Source organism: Haplochromis burtoni, unplaced genomic scaffold (assembly GCF_018398535.1).
Source record: "Haplochromis burtoni strain Fernald_Lab_line unplaced genomic scaffold, NCSU_Asbu1 Contig_202, whole genome shotgun sequence".
NCBI lineage: Eukaryota > Metazoa > Chordata > Actinopteri > Cichliformes > Cichlidae > Haplochromis > Haplochromis burtoni.
Genome location: NW_024582563.1, coordinates 647,223 through 666,371, shown reverse-complemented (window position 1 = coordinate 666,371; position 19,149 = coordinate 647,223). Strand labels below are relative to the sequence as shown.

Here is a 19,149-nt window from a genome sequence, read left to right as displayed (position 1 = left end):
GAAGAACCTTCAGTAGACCCTAAATATGTAGATCAGCTGTAGTTAGCTTGACATTTAAACAAATGTATATCAAAAAAAAAAAAACAACACAAATTTACTTATAAATTGTCTTTGGAAAATTAGTCTTCAAATTTGCCCAAAACTTGAAGAGCTGGCTGGTCTCACTAAATGAATTTAGGCCATTTTAAATAACTTTAAATGATGCTTTTACTTCAGGGTGCTGATGTTTTGCCTAAACATTATTAACCTCATGTCCGGTACAAAGGTAATAATAAGTTTGGTTGTTTTTGTATTAGATTTTCATAGATTCTCTTTTAGTGTACTTAATTTGTGTATTTATTTCTACGTGAAGATTATATCCATTTCACTCATGTAAAATCTTAGTTGTGTCACTTAGCTGGCAAGGATAGAGCAGCTAATGGTGCAACTTATTGTTCGAGCAGGTGAATCTATCTTGTATAATAAGGTCATTAATACTGTGTGTGAATGTGTATGTGTGTATGTAGTTGTGTGTATATGGGTCACTGATGTGACACGCAGTTGTGAATCATTTCTATTAAAACAATGTGTTAATTTCATGATTTTATCGTTTCTATAAAACTCTTCACTTTAAATAGATTTGGTTTTAAGAACATTGAAATAATATATTGTATGTAAACCCCAAACTATCCACTCTCCATTTGAATGAATGGCATTTAAATGATAACAAATTAAGCATCATTTTCCCAGCAACTGCCAATCTCTGGCAACCACTCTAAACTGGTTGGGGAATATTCATTTTTCCCTTATGACAGGTGGTTGCCAGATGGTCATGGATCAAACTGTGTGACAGGGACCATTGTCATGACACATGGTTAGAGGTCATGTGTCTACACAATCTCAATAAATACCAAAAATTTTATCATTGTGAATATAATTGTCAAGTAATATTTATTACTTTATTATGAGGGGGGGGGGGGGGGGGGGGGGGGGGGGGGGGGGGGGGGGGGAGGGGGACGTAATAATAGTGAAAAGAATATTTTGTCACGGGTGGATGAAAATGTTTGTGCCTCTCTCTTAAATACCGATAAAAGTAGCAGAATTCAGCTCATATGTAGGCTGCTACACTTTCTATGTCAGGTGGTATAACCAATGTAAAACTGGGAAAATGTTATTTTATTCACAAATAACATATGTGTGCTTGTTCTGACAAACACACAAGTTAATAGAGGTGTCCAAATAAAAAGCGATTAAATGAAAAGAGTAAGTGACTTAAATGGATGATTACTGCACTAACTGCACATTTCACTGAAGTACACTGTGCCTTGTGAAAACTGTCTCTGATTATCATTCATAATGAAAAGCTTTAAAACAATAAGCTGAAACAATAAGGTGGACAACACGCATCTCTCAACCCAGTAACCATATGTATCTGCTTAGTGTGTGTGTGTGTGCGCGTGCATTTGTCTCACAGTAGCCCCGCTGAATGGTGCAGTCACTCACATGTGGGACAAGTCGCCTGTGTATACCTTATGGCTAAAGGAGACACACACACACATACACAAGCACACGCTCAGAGATGTGACAGATGGGCGTCCCAGCAGCGACTTGTGCATTTATTGTATGTCACCAAGGAAAATCAGACACACACACACAAAAGTATTCCGAACACTTTCTTACCCTTTTGCTGCAGTAATTACCATTTGGAGGGGTGTGTATGTCTGTCTCTGTGTGTGTACATGTGTGTTTACTGATGAGAATATTGCGCTGCTGAAAGGACACAAAAAACTCCTGCTTCCCCACTGAGATCCAAGAGTCCTGGCTTGGTTTTGCCCACTCACGCAGTTCTGATCCTTTCACACATGTACTGAGAGCTCAGGATAGATTAGTTTCCGTTCTCACAATGGTGGGAGGACTGCAGGAAAGCACAGCTGAGCTTGAAAGTAATCAAAAGAAAAGTGTGAGAGGGCTGTCACTTACCTTACAGCAACCTTCAGTGATGGGTTTAAAACTTTGCTGCCTCAGTTTTATCATTAATTCATGGAAAAATGGAGAAAAAAAATGTTATCTCGAGATACAGCCTGACAGACAACACACGAGCCACCGGAGTTAAATTCAACACAAAACTGTAGATAAGTTTTAGCTTTCATTTAATCCCTACCATACTCCTGCTTGACGTTAATCTTGTAGGTGAAGCAGTTTTCCCGAATGGCCATGATGTAAAAAATTGTAATTAATTCTAAAAACTTTGTGTTGTGCATGTAGAATGCAATTTTCTGCCGGGGAGATTTTGCATCCCCCGATCTGCTACTACAAATATTCAAGAGTAGGACAGCTTAAAATATATAAATCTTCTACAAAAATGAAGCTGGAACTAGCTTATCTAAAGGGTTTTATTTGTAAATGAAAGGGGTTTATTTTGTTTAATTTATTCATAGGAAATACAAATTGCAATAAAAGTGGCTATATACAAAGGTGTAATTGTAAAACTGCATTTCTAAATACTTTGTAGCCATTCAAATAATGTCTAAATTATGAGGGTAGGGGTACCTCGTAGCAAAGCAAAGTTTTGTGTTTTGCTGCAAGGGATGAATTACAGCTCAATTAGATGCAATTAGAGAGAACAGAGTGACTCAGGGACCTTTTCATATGTGCTGGAATGTTTATACAGTAAATTTAACATGTTAAAGGGTTTTTACAGTGCTGCAGAGACACTTAGAAAAGCATTAATAGTGTTATAGTCAAACAATTGGGGTAATGGGTGGAATGAAAGCAGCAGAGAAACATTAGGGTGGAAGGAACGTTCAAATTCAGTAAAAAGAAATATTTAAGTCCTCTAAATGTAATGTTCCTGGAATTTTAGGTTTAGTTTTGTACATAAATGTTAAGGTTTTAGTGTGTAGCAGAGTAATGTTTTCATTTAGCAACTTGAAAGCTGAAAGCATCTAGTTAACCCTAGCACTGGTGTATGCCAAATTACCTACTGAATAGAATATGTGTGTATCTGAATTAGAGCTGGGCGATATGAGATTTTTTCATATCACGATATGTTTTTTTCATTTCAGGCGATAACGATATCTATCACGATATAAGCCAAATAACTATATTTGTAAGATTTAAATGTGCCGTTGCTCACAAGTAAAATGTGAAATAATCAGCAGCTTGTTTTTATTTAAATATTTATTTCCCATAATAAGTTCAACAGGGTAGATGTACTTAAGGAACATGAGACTTTTTCAGATAAATAAAGGCAAATATTGCAAACTACACAAAAGGCAGCCGCTAAAGCGTTTAAGTTTCAAAATAGAACAAACGAAACAGACTAAATTGTCAATTCCACTTAGAAACAAAATATTAATTCTAAAAATAAATCTTAGTTTGTTTTACAGAAGAACAGACAAAACTGACTAACTTTTGTCAATATCAAATAAACTGAGAACTAAAAGGAAATTCTCAATCTCTCCTTGTTGTATAGCTGAGCTTTTCAAACAGTTTTAACAGTTACTTTAGTCTGACAAAAGCCGAATGACGAATTAGCGCTTCCAGTCAGAGACTGAGGCTACGTCCACACGTACACGGGTATTTTTGAAAACGGAGATTTTCCGTTTTCGTTTTAAAAAATAATCCCGTCCACACATAAAGGCAGAAATGAAGGAAAACGCTGCTATGAACATGCCAAAGCAGCAGGTGGCGCTAGATTCCTAACCGTGCAGAAATGTTGGCCAATCAGAAGTCTAGAAGCCTCGGTGGGAAAAAGTAAACAAAGCTGGGGCATAGAAGCAGAACCGAGTCGTATGTGTGGAGGACAGTAACTGTGTGTATATGTAAGCATTTAAACACTGCAGAGAGTAGAATTAACAGTAACAGTATTGTAGAAATTCATTTCACCGAAACAATAACGTGGCGCACAGTGTGACGCATGCACCAGTTTATTGTATTTCCAGACTTGCTTTCGGCACAATTTACAGTGCACGCTACTCTGTTTTTTGTCAGACTTGAAATAGCCGAAATACCTTCACACTACGGAACTTCTATGGCTCTTCCGTTCGACAATCTCTCCGGCATTGGAACCATCATCTGTTTTCTCTTCGGTCACGCTCGGTTGATTTTTCTAGTCGGCACACTCATTTCCTCCATTACCCGCTGGCTGCTTCCCAAACAAACACACGTGCGGCTTGGCACTTGTGCTGTACGTAACAAGTCACGCGACGTGACGCTGCGGCTGTGATTGGTTCGGCTCTGCGCTACTTAATTTGGATTGGCTGACTTTTTTTTTTTTTTTTTTTTTTTTAAGAGGACAAGAGCGGCGAGGTCTATCGCGATAGCTTAATTTCTCTATCGAGTAAAAGTTATATCGCGATACATATCGTTATCATTCTATCGCCCAGCTCTAATCTGAATAGAATATACTGAATATACAGTGTGTGTTGAAGAGTGTTGAAGTTAAATGTTTCCAGCTGAATTAATAAATGATAAAGTAAACTTCTTGCACTCCAATTTATTTATTTTTTTGATTTTTCTACATTTTATTTCAGGTATTTGGCCTTTTAGATAGTGTGCCTACATTTTAGATTGTTTTCAGTGGCCAAATAATCCTGTTTTTATTGTTTTATATTAGTTAGTTTTTATATTTCTTGCTTTGAAATGTGTTCTATATTAAATTTCACTTGACTTTCAGTGGCAGATTATGTATCTTGTGTAATGAAAACATTTACCTTACATCTTTCTTAACAGAGAATACACTTTTTACTTGCAAGCTCGGCTTGTAGTCAAGGTTAAAGCTCACAGGAGGACAGCAGTGTTATTAGTGGCAACATCTGGTTCAGCTGGGTTGTGTTTATTGCACTTAAACACTTACATTTCTGCTTAAATGCTCACTAACAGAGTTTTTAGGGGGGGATTGCTTTAAAACGGAATTAGATTAACTCATACACTCTATGAGACAAATACCCTTTACACCAGCAGGAGCTGCTCAACCATGAAAACCAATGCCATGAAGGCCCTAGTGCATAATTCTTGTACTGATGTTAATGTGGAGGTTTGGATCTCTGCAATTATTGAGTCAGCAGAGTGTTAGCAACTTCAACACATTATATGGCTCATCATTCTGTAACTTTACATGGTTTGCTTCTTTGTGGCTTAGCTGCTGTGGCTCCTGAAAACTTTTACTTTGCAGCAATACCAGTCACCAGCTCTTTGAAATGGCCCATTCTGTCACAAATGTTTGTAAAGGCAGACTGCATGGTACTTGAATTTATACACCTGGTACAATGGGATTGAAAACATCTGAAATGAAAGATTAAGAAGTGTCCACATTTGTACACACAATACCCAGTCTGTCACAGGGCTAGCAGAGAGACAGACAGCCACTCCCACTCACATCCACACCAATTCAGAATCACCACTTAATCTCACACTTGGGAAGTGGGAAGCAACTAAAATACACACAAACAGTACCTAGAGAAAACCCGCACAGGCAGAACATGCAAACTCTGAATCTCCCTGTCATGATGTCCAGACCTAGAACTGTCTGGTTCTGCACCACCCTGTCACTACTAATACTAATATATCACAATGATACATATCAGTTTATTACCAAAAAGAACTGCCAAGCAAAGACTGTTCCTCCAAAGATGATTGATAAAGTGGCTTTGTTCTTGTGGCATGTATTGCAGTCTCAGATGATCGCCAAGCAGAGAGAGCGTAGCCATCGCCCTCCTCCCGGCACTGAGCAGCAAACACAGCAATTCCCTGATGAAGCCATGCGGCAGCTTCTACCACCCAGTCTGTTGGCCCAGGGGCAGGCAAATAAAGATTGAAGAGAGGGAGGAAGGGCTGAGGGAAAGAGAGAAAGGTGAAAATAATCAGAGGAGGAAGGATAAGAAGAACATAGAGGGAGTGCAGAAAATGAGAGTTGTAGGGGCACAGGTGAGAAGAAACAAGTGAGTCTTCCAAAGGGAAATGAAGACTAAGAAATTTGTGTGACGTAGCTGTTCTTTCTCCAGTACTGTCTTTCTTTTGCCAGATTACAATGTCTCACATCTCCACCACCATCTTTGCCATCTGCAACTATTTAAGCGAAACTCCCAGTTTTGGGGGAGTCTTCTCAAAATGAATTGCAGCCTCGCTGAAGTACGTCTCCTTGAAACTATGTACACAGTTTATAAAACCAATCTAAATGGCGAATATTTCTTGGAAATGTAAGGCCACTCAGATTACATTTTTAATAACATGAAGATGAATTGTTGATGTAATGCTGGAAGCTACACTTTTACAGCGTATCATTAAAATAATGACAAAGTAGTTTATTACATTTTGTTATCTGCCAAAAAATTGTCCACTAAAATATCAGGTCACGTCATTTTAGTTAAGAGGAAGTGTTTTAGCTGCATCCTTCAGTCGACCACCTCTTACTTACAGAATAGATTCCTCTTTTAATGAATCCAGCTGTGTACCAGCTGTCTACGCAGGTTGTCTATTTTTTTGTGTTTTGCACATGCAGCTGTTGTATTGTGTGCTTTATTGTGCGCTGGGCTCCGAGCACTTCCAAAACATGAGCAACCTACTGCTACTGTGCCTGAACACATCCTGTGCAGACACAGATGGAGCACCAGCAGCTGCGCTTTGTGGCAGCAGGTTAGGAAAAGCTCTTTCCTGTTTTAACCTGACATGAATGCCCTCGCGCATAAATGGGAATCCCTGTGCGTATGTATTATTTTGGTTTGAAAGAAGAAGAATATCCTTTATCTCATTTTACAACATGGTCCACACAACAGCTCATTTTGATCTTAAGTGGGCTGGACCAGTGAAACTCCTCTTTCTTTCAGTGGAAACAGTTCAGCTACACATTTAATCCCCAAGATGTCTAAATATAAGTAAAAATGTGCAATTTCAACAATACATCTCAATTTTTTTACACGATAAAGAAATGCCTGAAATTGCAGAAAGGTTTCTGGTAGCTCATTGCACAGACTGAGCTGTAATTGTAAAACAGACATTTTCTGATATTTCACAGAAAATTCTGTTCTTTTTACTGTGGACCCATTATAAAAAACAGACATTTTGATCGCTGATAGTCATTTAACTGTTTGTCCTTTACGTGATTATTTGGGTATGGTATAAATTGCCATGGGGGAGGTCTTTATCAGCAGGAAAAAACTGTAAAACTTATTAAAATGCATTTAAATGTGCAAACTTTATGCCCTCTTTCACTTTTTCTAAAGCGGTCCAGTGGTCCGAAAGGTAATGTTTGCCGGGCCAATTCTGGCCCCCGGGTCTTATGTTTCACACCCCTGTTTTAAACACACCTAACCTCAATCCACACTTTTCTGCCCAACATCTGTGCCGGCAGGTCTGGCACTAAGGAGAGGAGGAGAATATGTTTAGTGGAAGGTCTTCTTTGATCAAGTGTTGTTTTGTATAGTAGTGAAACACAAGCTGTATTAAATGTGTTACAGTAGAAGAGAGAAATAGCAGTAGTAAGAGTTAAAGCAGCATTAGTATTTTATTTTACTTTCTAGTTGTTTGCGTGTGTCTGTGTGTGTGCTTCCTCTTATTGCGTCATCACTGATCTCAAAACAGTCAGGCAGGGGAGCCTCAGGCTGTTCTCTTCAGTGCTCTGTCTGGGGAGAATCTATCTATATGTGAGTGTATAAAATGTCAGTGTGTGTACGTGTGTTTGTGTTATTGTAAACAGCTTCTCTGTGAAGAAAATAAGTTTTCACTCTCATGCATTGTCTCTTCTGTTACACAGTGCTGTTTGTTTACCTGGATCTTCTTTAAGATAAACTCCCTTTCAGGACCGCTTGCCTCCAAGAACATGTTCGGTTTATTAAGTGTCTGCTGAACGCTGCAGTGTGTGTGTGTGTGTGTGTGTGTGTGTGTGTGTGTGTGTGTGTGGTGTTGGAGAAAGTAAATACAGGTGTACTGCGATGATGCATATCTATGTATCACTGGTTATATGGAAATGACAGTTTTATCTCACTTGCTGAATCTAGACTATATTAGCCTTTCCCCCTTACTTGCTGTTGCTATTGCTGTCAAGATTTCCCCCTATAGCATGCCACGTAGGCAGGTTAAATAACTTCTCCAACAGTGGCTCACCTTCAACCCACAGTTATTTGCTAAAGGGTCACACACAGTCAGAGAAAATTTATGATTTTTTGAGCACACAAGCTGGTTGTGAGAGAAAAAAGTGTGTTGCGCGATCAGTTGCGAGTGGTTGCTGGAGATTGCTAAAAGTCACTCTGAAATAAACAGGTAGAACCCCATTGACCTACAGACTGGTCAGCGAACCCTTGCCAACAGCTGGTCACTGAGCTAGGGAAAAGTAAGTATTCCATGACCAGTTGCTGAGTGGTTTCTGAGGCTGCTGGAAATCACTAGTGTGAAATCGGTAGCAAAGAGGCCTATGGTGCTGCACCAAAAAACTTCTTGGGATTGTTTTCGTCGCTAGCTGGTTACCGTGGCTGCCCGTAGTTTGCATGGCAGATGCCAACTTGGCTGCAAACGCTTGCAAACTATTCACCAAGAGGTCGTGAAAATGTGATTGGTGCGGCGCAAACTGGAAACAGAGGCCTTCAAAGTAAAAGTTGTGCCTTGTGAATTGTGACGATTGCAGCAGTAAGGTACAACTTTTACCTTGAAATCAAAGTTTCTGGTTTGTGTTACACCTTTTCAAGTTTCAAAAAAAAATAGTGAGTGCAGACAAGTTGTGACTTTAATGCAAACTATGAATGAGCGTGACAATTACTAAAGCAATTGCAAGGAGGTTGTGCTGCAGCACCCTCTATGCAACTAATTACACCTAGCATCAACCAGCAATCTCCAGCAACCACTAGCAACAGGTCAGGGGAATACATTATTTTTCTCACTTGCCAAATGCTTGCTAATCTGTCTCAAGGCCTGTGCGACGGAGGACTTATAATTAGCTGGTTAAGGGGTATTGTCTCTATGAAAATGTCTTCATTCTATTATCTACAGACATGATATTATCCTAGAGCATACTAGAAAACTGTCATAATATCTCACCAGATGATGATCCTTTCAATAGGCAGCATTATGTAACACCAAATAAAGAAACAGCATTGTAATTGTGTTACAGTGTAGAGATAGTTTTTCCTACTGTGCTAAAAATGATATGGAAAAATGTCAGATCCTATTGTTGCTATCATATTGTATATGGGTTTGCTCAACAGAGTGGCTTACATTTCCAAGTACAAAAAGAAATAATTAAGAGAACAGCTAATATTTGGCAAGAGCATCCAGAGCACATCTTGTGTTTATGCCCCCACACCTGTCATGTCAACCTAGGTTCAATGTGGCAGAGAAAACTGGGTATGGATTTAAGCTAATCCTCTCTAAGGCATAAGGGGTGGAAGTTAAGGTAAAGGGAAGAATATGTTAACAGGGAAAAAAGGCTGCTACTTATATTAGCACTCTAAACAGAAGTCTTTATTATTGTAAGTTAGAAATAGCATGTTACAGTAGCTATTCAGATATGCCAGTGCTGTGTTATCATGCAGGTCCCACCATTACTGGAGCTTTTGGGATGATGCCTATACTGAATTTTTATTTATTCATGTTTATTCTTAACTGGGAGAATTTCAAACTTTCAAACACAATTCTCAATACTTTTTCAATACACCACAGGAAGACAAATATAAATTATTTTTAAATAAAGTTTAGAAAAATACAAATAATAACATCAACAACAACACTCCCCTAAAGCAAGTAATAGTAATAATAATAGTGACTTGCACCATACTCTTTTCCTTCTCTGATGTCTCATTGGACACAAATAATCAAGCTATCCTGGTAAACTAAGACTGTTTTAAAATGACAGACAGGCAGGACCGATAATGTTAGCTGAATGACTCCCACATTAACTTTATCCTTTCATCATTAGTCACAGCCACTCGCCACTACCGTAATAACCTAACAAGAGGCTATTGTGGCTGTCGGGGTGCTCCCAAAAGAAATGACTGACTCAAACATATCCGCATTTATGATATAACTGTTAAAAACATTAATATTCTCGAAACAGGAGCTTTACTGACCTTACAAATCATCTGTTATAACTGCTAGTGAGGGGAGGGCTATGTACCTGCCTGAATTCAATGTGAACAATATCAATACTGTTGCAAAGGAGTGTCTAATCCAATATTAATTTTTTATAATCAATTACTATCTGAGTCTTCATTTTTTTGACAACCCAAATATATATGTATGTCAGAGTCATATTGAAAAGGCAGGATTGATGAGGTAATTGTTCATGAACTTTCCAGCAATTTATTGTACGAGCTAGTCAGTAACTTACAATTAAGACGCCATCTGCTTAGCTGTGATTCATGTTCTGTTACATGTGCTGCAGACAGAGCAGCACATATAGCAGAATGTATACCCCAAGGATTTCATACAGTATCCATCCATCCATCCATTAACTTCCAATTTAGGGCTGCAGAGTCTGCAGGTCTGAAACCTATATCTGCTGTCATAGGGCAAGAGTTACAGTCTTGTGTACCTGTGATAGGCCTATGCATGCTGGGTATCTGCCTAGAAAATCATTATTTTAAATGATTTCAAAAGCACACTAGTTAAATGCAGTTTTAACACAAATTGAGTTCAGTGTGACGTTTTAATCATTTTACTCAAGTTTGCTTCATGTATCTGATGTGTGGAGGATAAATGGTGCGTTTGTCCTGGACATTTGATAAGTGAGACACCGAGGACCTGATTTTGATGAAACTCACGGGAGTCATGCTTCATGCCGTTCTGGCATTTTGAAAATTACTATGTTTGGCCCAAGGTGGGAGCAGCAATTACCTTGCAAACATTTTAATAACCCGTCATATCTCACATACTGCTGGGGGGGAATAAAATGAACCTTCAAGCACATATCCAATTCTCAATTTCTACAAATTTGTCTCCAGGGCCTGTAGTTTGTAATATATTTGATTTGCCAGTGTTTTAAGTTGGTTTATAGCATGTTTACCTCCAGGGTTTTTTTTTAAACTTCATTTACTCATCGCTGCAGGGGTCACCACCTTGTTTGTGATTAGCAAACAGACCTGAAGCCCATTTATTCCGGACATGACACAAAGGGAAAGTCTGTTGCATCTTAACAGAATTTAATAAAAAAGCATTACCCTGTAATCTGTCAACCCCAAGTGTAGTTATCGCCTAACATTTCAGCACAGTTGCACTAATTTTATACAGAAATGCTTTTAGTCTTCTGTAGAGATGTAAAAAAGCTCTTAAAGCTGCTCTGTGTAAGATGTTTATGTCAAAAGAACACCTGCCGTCGAACCTTTTATATTAATAACTCCTGCTGTACTGGAGAGCATTCTTCATATTGAAATATAAGAGAAAAATGCAAATCATTTCAAAACACCAGCAACCAAGTGCTCTAATCTAATCCTTTTAGCTTCTGTTTTGACCCCTTCATCATGTAGGTTATGATTTCAGAGTGTATATTACAGAATTTATCTTCTAAGATTTATTGGAAGGGTTTTTAAAAACCTGAAGAGACACAAAAATGTAGTATTTAACATGAAAAAGCACCCGAATAGCACATGCCATCCACCCCTTTCCTTAATGCTTTTTATTGATGCCCTTCTAAAACGTTATAAATTTCTTCTGATATTAAGTGCTTCTGTGTGTATGCTTCACAGAATATCCCAGCGCTACCTTGCGGCAAAGCCCTCTATTCTTATGAGGGCAAGGAACCAGGCGACCTCCAGTTTTCCAAAGGTGACATCATCATCCTGCGACGCAAGGTGGATGACAACTGGTACCACGGCGAGCTCAATGGTTGTCATGGTTTCTTGCCTGCTAGTTACATCCAGCTGCTGCGTCCCCTGAGCCAAACTCCACCCCAGGGCAAAGCATTGTATGACTTTGAGGTCAAAGACAAGGACCAGGATAAAGACTGTCTGGCCTTCAGCAAGGTAGCGCACACTCATAGTATACACATGCTTTTTTAATATCCGACACAGAATAACATTTCTTTAAAAAAAGGCTGCATGCTTAAATCAGTGAAAAGATCCGAAGGACTGATGTGTTCAGAATTTACAACAGCATAAATACTGTAGCAGGAGAAAACACTTATCTGTAGTGTTAAACCAGGCTGGTTCTTTGTAGGGCACTAATAATTTATTAGCTCAGACCCTGCTCTACAGATTGGTTCACAGAATGTAAACTGGAACATCTTCAAACAGAGAAACAAGTGCATGCTCTCCTCAGTGGAGTCCACAGATAACAAAATAGTCTGCTGTCTCTGATAAGATCAGTGCTGTTCATGAAATCTAATTGTTTGACTTAGAAAACAAATGCCTTTGTTACTGTTATAAAGTCATGTGATCTGTCTGAGAGGAAAACCAGAATAAGTATTAGTATTTGCGGTAATGTGTCACTTGAAGGTGCTGGTATTTAAAGCAACTGTAGTTGCAGTTTCATGTTTTACTTTGTTCTCTCTCATTTTAACAGTTTACACCACTTTTTTTTTTATTTTACAGCTGATGTTTTCATCAGTGTAAGTGATTGTGTATTGTGTTTGTTATGAGGTTTTCTACTATGGAGACAGCAGACAAGTAGCGGGGAGTTGCTGCACTGCAATCATTACCAGTCTCCTCGAGGATTTGGCTGAAGTTGAATTTTAACACTCACTCTTTTTTTTGGGGGGGAAATGAAAGTTCTGGCAACTGATACTCTCTATGCCCATCTTCAAATAATATTCTTCTGTTTTAATGCCAAGACAGCATTTACACCATGATTATACTCAAAAACTCCACTAAAATACCACTATTTATTTACTGGTGCGGTCTAATCTATTCTTTTTCATGTGGATTTGCATGGAGTAAAATCCATTGTGGGGTTTTGGTTTGTTTGATGTGAAATTAATATTAAAAGTATTTTCCAAAGCAAAGGCCAGAGATGAACAACCACCAGGAGGACACTATTGCCTTTCTATTGAAGCAGATATGTGCTTTGTGTCTGCATTGCAAAATTGGGATGGGCTATTTCAGGAATTTTGCTACATAACCTTACCTAACCTTCTCTTATATGTAAAAATGTAGATTGGATCTGAAAATGAGCCAAGACAGATGTGGTGGCTCACAAATAGCACAAGCAGCACATCAGTGAAAAACAAGTATATGTTTCTACACCTGGTCAGGTATATGTTCCTGCATCCAGTGGTGGGGTTGTTACTTTAAAAAATGGAATGTTTTACAAATTACTGGTTAGCTTTCTGAAAAGCACTGCTATACGTTACTTAATTACTCTGAAGAGACAGTGAGTCGTTACAGCATCTGTCACATTACTTTCTCATTACTCCATAAAATTATCTGAAACTCACTGTTACATAATTACCAGCTAACAATATAAACTCCAGGCTACAGTTCTACACACCAACACAAATGCTTTATGTCCCAATGAGGACAAAAAAGATTGTTCGTTAGTGTTTACATTTAAACAAAAAGCTGACAACACAAAGCAAAGAAAACCATCACAAAGAGACTGTTGAAGTTCAGGCTCTGGCTGCTGGGCTCAGCATAGCTTAGCTGTACCATCACTCTGGGTTCTTGGCTAGCTTTGTGTTAGCATGCTTTCTGTGCAGAAATTGGGTTAGCAAGGTAATGGATTTTCTGTCCTGGGCGTCGTTTGCACTTTACAAACATGCTCCTTTTCTTCAATAAAAATAATAGTATAGTGGTCCCTCGTTTTTCGCAGGAGTTACGTTTTTAAAAATAACCCGCAATAAGTGATAGGTGAAATCCACGAAGTAGTCAGCTTTAATTTTTTACAATTATTATAGATGTTTTAAGGCTGTAAAACCCCTCACTACACACTTTATACACTTTTCTCAGACAGGCATGAACCACTTTTCTCTCAAAGTTCAAATCTTCGTAGAAAAATAAGTCCAGTATTATACAGGGTGGGCCATTTATATGGATACACCTAATAAAATGGGAATGGTTGGTGATATTAAAGTCCTGTTTGTGGCACATTAGTATATGTGAGGGGGCAAACTCCTCAAGATGGGTGGTGACCATGGTGGCCATTTAGAAGTCGGCCATCTTGGATACAACTTTTGTTTTTTCAATAGGAAGAGGGCCATGTGACACATCAAACTTATTGGTAATGTCACAAGAAAAACAATGGTGTGCTTGGTTTCAACGTAACTTTATTCTTTCATGAGTTATTTACAAGTTTCTCTTTGTTCACAGCCATTGACATGTCGAAGAGGTTAACACGTGAGGAGCGGATCGAAATTGTGTTGATATCTGGTGAACGCAGTAACCGGGTCATTGCAGCAGATTTCAATGCAAGACACCCTACGAGACCACCCATCTCCCATGCTACAGTTAGCAAACTGCTTGCTAAGTTTCGTGAAACTGGTTCAGTGTTGGATTTGCCAAAATGTGGACGCAAGAAAACTGTCACTAATGAAGAAACATCAGTGGCTGTCCTAGCTTCATTCAGCAAGAGCCCACAGCGTAGCACTCGCCGCATGTCACTGGAGAGTGGCATTAGTCGAACATCCCTTCGGCGATATTAGCTACTCACAAATGGCACCCTTACAAACTCCAGCTACTGCAGCATCTCAACGAGGATGACCCAGATCGGCGCACAGAATTTGCAGAATGGGCAAAACAAAAATTGGAACAGGACCCTCAGTTCACGCAGAAGATTTTGTTCAGTGATGAGGCAAACTTTTATGTGAATGGTGAAGTTAACAAACAAAACCACCGCTATTGGTCTGACAACAAAAGTGATGGTTTGGTGTGGTATATGGGGTACAACGATAGTGGGTCCATTCTTCATCAATGGAAACCTCAAGGCCACTGGATATTTGAAATTGCTACATGATGATGTGTTTCCCTCTTTATGCACTGAAGCTGGCACGTTCCCTGAGTTTTTCCAGCAAGATGGTGCACCACCACATTATGGGTGCCAGGTCCGAGCATTCCTAGATGAACAGTTTCCTGGAAAGTGGATTGGTCTCGTGGGCCAGTTGAATGGCCCCCAAGGTCTCCCGATCTGACCCCCTTAGACTTTTATCTTTGGGGTCATCTGAAGGCAATTGTCTATGGTGTGAAGATACGAGATGTGCAGCACCTGAAACTACGGATACTGGATGCCTGTGCTGGCATTTCTCCTGCGGTGTTGCTATCAGTGTGTGAAGAGTGGGAGAAGAGGGTTGCATTGACAATCCAACACAATGGGCAGCACATTGAACACATTTTATAAGTGGTCAGAAACTTGTAAATAACTCATGAAAGAATAAAGTTACGTTGAAACCAAGCACACCATTGTTTTTCTTGTGACATTACCAATAAGTTTGATGTGTCACATGGCCCTCTTCCTATTGAAAAAACAAAAGTTGTATCCAAGATGGCCGACTTCTAAATGGCCACCATGGTCACCACCCATCTTGAGGAGTTTTCCCCCTGACATATAATATTGTGCCACAAACAGGACTTTAATATCACCAACCATTCCCATTTTATTACGGTGTATCCATATAAATGGCCCACCCTGTAGAATGAAACCAAAGATCAAACCCGGTTTTCAAGTCCAGAGCACAGGACTAGAGCAGCTGCGAGAGAATTCAACATTAATGAATCAATAGTACAGAAGTAGAGGAAGCAAGAAGAATGAGCTGAGTAAAGTTTGACTTATCTGACTGTTTTGTTTTGTTTAATGCGCCTTCTGATCCGAATAATACGGTAACTTCTACCTTCCTTTAGCATGTCCAGAAGTCCAACTATTTGTGCGATGGTCAGCATCTCCCTCGGCCTTTTGGGTGCTACTGCAGGTGCCTTGAATGGCGTAAAACGTTTCGTCAATATTGTTGTGGAGAAAACTTACTCACACTGCTAGCGATCGAAGAGTTATGTAAATTTGACAAGCTGAACGCATTCTGTACTGTACAAGAGACACAGCACGAGATTGATTGACAATGGTCTATAGCCAATTAGAACGCAACAAAATGCATTGTAAAAAAAAAAAAGAAAGCAAGCAAAATTTTCCACAAAAAAAAGAAAAAACACAAAATAGCGAGGCCACATTATAGCGAGGGACCACTGTAATGTCAATTTCCTCCACTGCTGAAAAGTTGTAGCTTGCTCCACCATTTTCCGGCACACAAACTGAAATCAGATGACTGTAGCACAAGTGCACAACAAGAAGCATGTGTTTTAGCTTTATAGCCTGTCTATCCATACAGCATGCAGATAACTGAAGAACCTTTGTCATGTAAGTAATGACATAATTAAGACTGTAATATAATTGCCAAATTTAGTACGGTAACATGGTACACTACTATTGTACTGAAAACTCTAACCTGATTACAATAACGTGTTGCTCTGTAAGACATTACTCTCAACAGTGCCTGGATCCTAACCAGCTGTATAGCATGGGCTCTTTTTTTCTCGTGGATCTGTGATTGGAGTGTCAAAATGTCTATTACATTCCACTCTCCAGTACTTCTAATGCGCTTGTGGTTGTGCGTCATCATGAGTGCAGGAAAAAAATGGTGCTTTTACAAAAGACAGGAAGTGTGAACTGGAAGTGCAAGAAAAAAAAGAATTAAATTGTACAAGCGTGGGTACATTTTCTGTGTCAGTCTTACTGATCTTAATGACCTTTATCATATAAAAGGTAAATAATCTGAGTAGCCGATGTCAAAAATATCACTCAAATTATACTTTGAATAGGATGGAAATGAGAGAAGGCACTCAGTCCTTGAGCAGTGCACGTCCAGGTCGGGCTTGGTGTAAACAGTAATTTGTATTCTCCGTAATGTTGTGTTCCTCTGAGCTTATCATTTTTTTCCCGCTGTTACACAGGCCTCATTTGTGCTAGGACTGAAGGCTCGACACCTCCACTCTGTCTTTGCACTCTAAATGTGTCTGCAGCAAGAGAACAAGATAGTTTATTAAATTACAGTGTAATGTTCAGTCTAGTGTGGGCGTCTTAAGACCTATCACGGTAATGTAAAGTGTACACACGTTGTTTCCGACACACCGCTCTCTGCATCCAGGAGAACAGATAATGCTGGGGCATCACATTATTTTGATTTTTAGGGTTAAACTAATCAACAGGTTAACAACTGAAAATCATTCAAGACCATAATTCACACAGAGACACGTGCCCCCGTGGAGTTCTGTATGCGTGTTGTCATGCAGAACCAGTGTGTGTGATATTGTTTTCTCAGTGTGAGAGGTAATTACTCAGTATGACTAATACAGAGTCATTTGCTGGCATTATCACTGCCATCCCATAATGGTCTAACCAAGACCTTTATGTGAGGAGAGGAGAAGCAGAGGGAAAAACATCATATATTTATTATATTACATGTGATATTATATCATATGCACAATGTAGAGATGGAAGTGTACACAAAGGTACATATTTACTGATAACCAGTATGTAAACTGACATCAAATTGTTGGTTTTTGTTGTTATATACACGATTGTTGATCGATCTAAAGTTGGTTTGGGTTGGGCACGCAGATGTAGAAAAAAAGGAAAAACAGATGCATCAGTATTCACCTTAACTTTGCCCTAAGGCAGTCATTTTAAATATTTCTGCAGAGTGTCATATTTAGCTCATTTTTAGCTCGCATTTTACATTTGAAATGGGAGCAGCTCAAGTAATTTGAATTCAGTAGCCTGCTTGCAGTCACTGAAAAGGGTTACAGTTTGTAGTTAATATGCAGTGGCTTGCAAGGATGCCAGTGTGTCGTGCTGGAATTGTATCAGTCCTGAGTTGCCATTCCAACATAAACATAAACAGCCTTGAAAAATGTTGATTTGCCCTTTATTAAATATATTTTCAGGGACCTCAACAAGGTAGCAAGGCATCACTTGGAATGATTTGATCATGCTTTCATAAGTAGCCCATGTTTTAAAAAAAAGTCACGTCATTATGCATAAACGCTTTATATGCAAAGGCAGAACAAATAAACTTTGTTTTTTCTGCAGCATATCAAAAGTAGTTAAATGTCTATTGTTCTGGAAGTGTGGTATACGGTGTATACTTGAGTGTGTTTGTAGCTTCACTCATTTCCTCTCTCCCCAGGATGAGGTGCTGACAGTAATCAGGCGAGTAGATGAGAACTGGGCAGAAGGCATGCTGGGAGACAAGATTGGCATCTTCCCAATTCTTTATGTGGAGGTAAAATGGCATACAAACACAAACCCACTGCAGAAGTGTCGATGATGCTGTAGCAAAACATCCACTGTCACATCTATTGTCATTGCCACATTGCTACTTTTAAGAGAAGAGGAAGAAAATGCGATCTCCTTTTATCGAACTCTTGATGAAGGCTTCAAAAGTTAGTTTTGCATGTGTCCACGGAAAGAGTGATAAAACGCTGTTTCTTGTCTACTGTGGAATGTGCCGAAAACTGACAAGTAGAAGCTTTCCATGTTAAAGAAAGAAGCTGACTGGTTCAGATTTGTTAGCAAGCGGAGGATAAATCAGTATAGTCGCCAGTAAAAAAGCTGAATATGTTCACCTTTACTAAATTATTGTTTCTTGATACCAAGTAGGTTTCAACTAAATTGCATTCCGATCCAGTTATAAATTTTACCAAAGGTACTGCTACTACTGTAGTCATTAACTCTATTCTTCTTTAGCACAGCTGCACTTTGTTCTCTGTACTTAGTGAAAGCATATCTCTTGTCGAAATTCACTGCCAGTGGTAATGAGTAATCTATTATTTATTTTCTTTGGTTTTAATAACCTCACTACCATAAGTGCAGAGACCAGGGACACGTGGAGTGTGTGCTCACTTTAAAGTTAGGATGTGAGAGGAGATGGTTACATGTTCTTGGCTGATTAATGAAGTGTTGTAAAGCCTCCAGCATTAATATTAATTAACGCTGGGATTTCACTCTGAAAGGAGGCATATTGTGTGTTCATTATTCTCCATTAATCATGATGTTTATGCATTGAGATTCCACATTATGCTTCCATATCAGGATGTTAAGGCTTGACCACTTTCAGACGGGTGACAAATTTAAGTGTCTTAGTGAGGGGCTGCGCCACCACAGCTTTGTATTGATTTGCAGTGACCCTTTCCTCTCAGGCAAGGCAGTCTGCCTTATTTTAGCTCGACCACAAGAGATTTACTGGGCCAGACAATTTAAATATTTACG

General features: G+C 39.1%; 1 protein-coding gene across 2 annotated transcripts in view; it reads left to right on the top strand.

Annotated features, from left to right (window-relative positions):
- LOC102291765 (E3 ubiquitin-protein ligase SH3RF3) overlaps window positions 1-19,149 on the top strand; it is a 113,351-nt gene that overhangs the window by 60,321 nt on the left and 33,881 nt on the right. For both annotated transcript variants that reach the window (XM_005935739.3, XM_014337935.2), the window contains exons 2-3: window positions 11,652-11,927; window positions 18,068-18,163. In XM_005935739.3, the coding sequence (XP_005935801.2) occupies window positions 11,652-11,927; window positions 18,068-18,163 (372 nt within the window). The remainder of the gene's footprint in view (window positions 1-11,651; window positions 11,928-18,067; window positions 18,164-19,149) is intronic.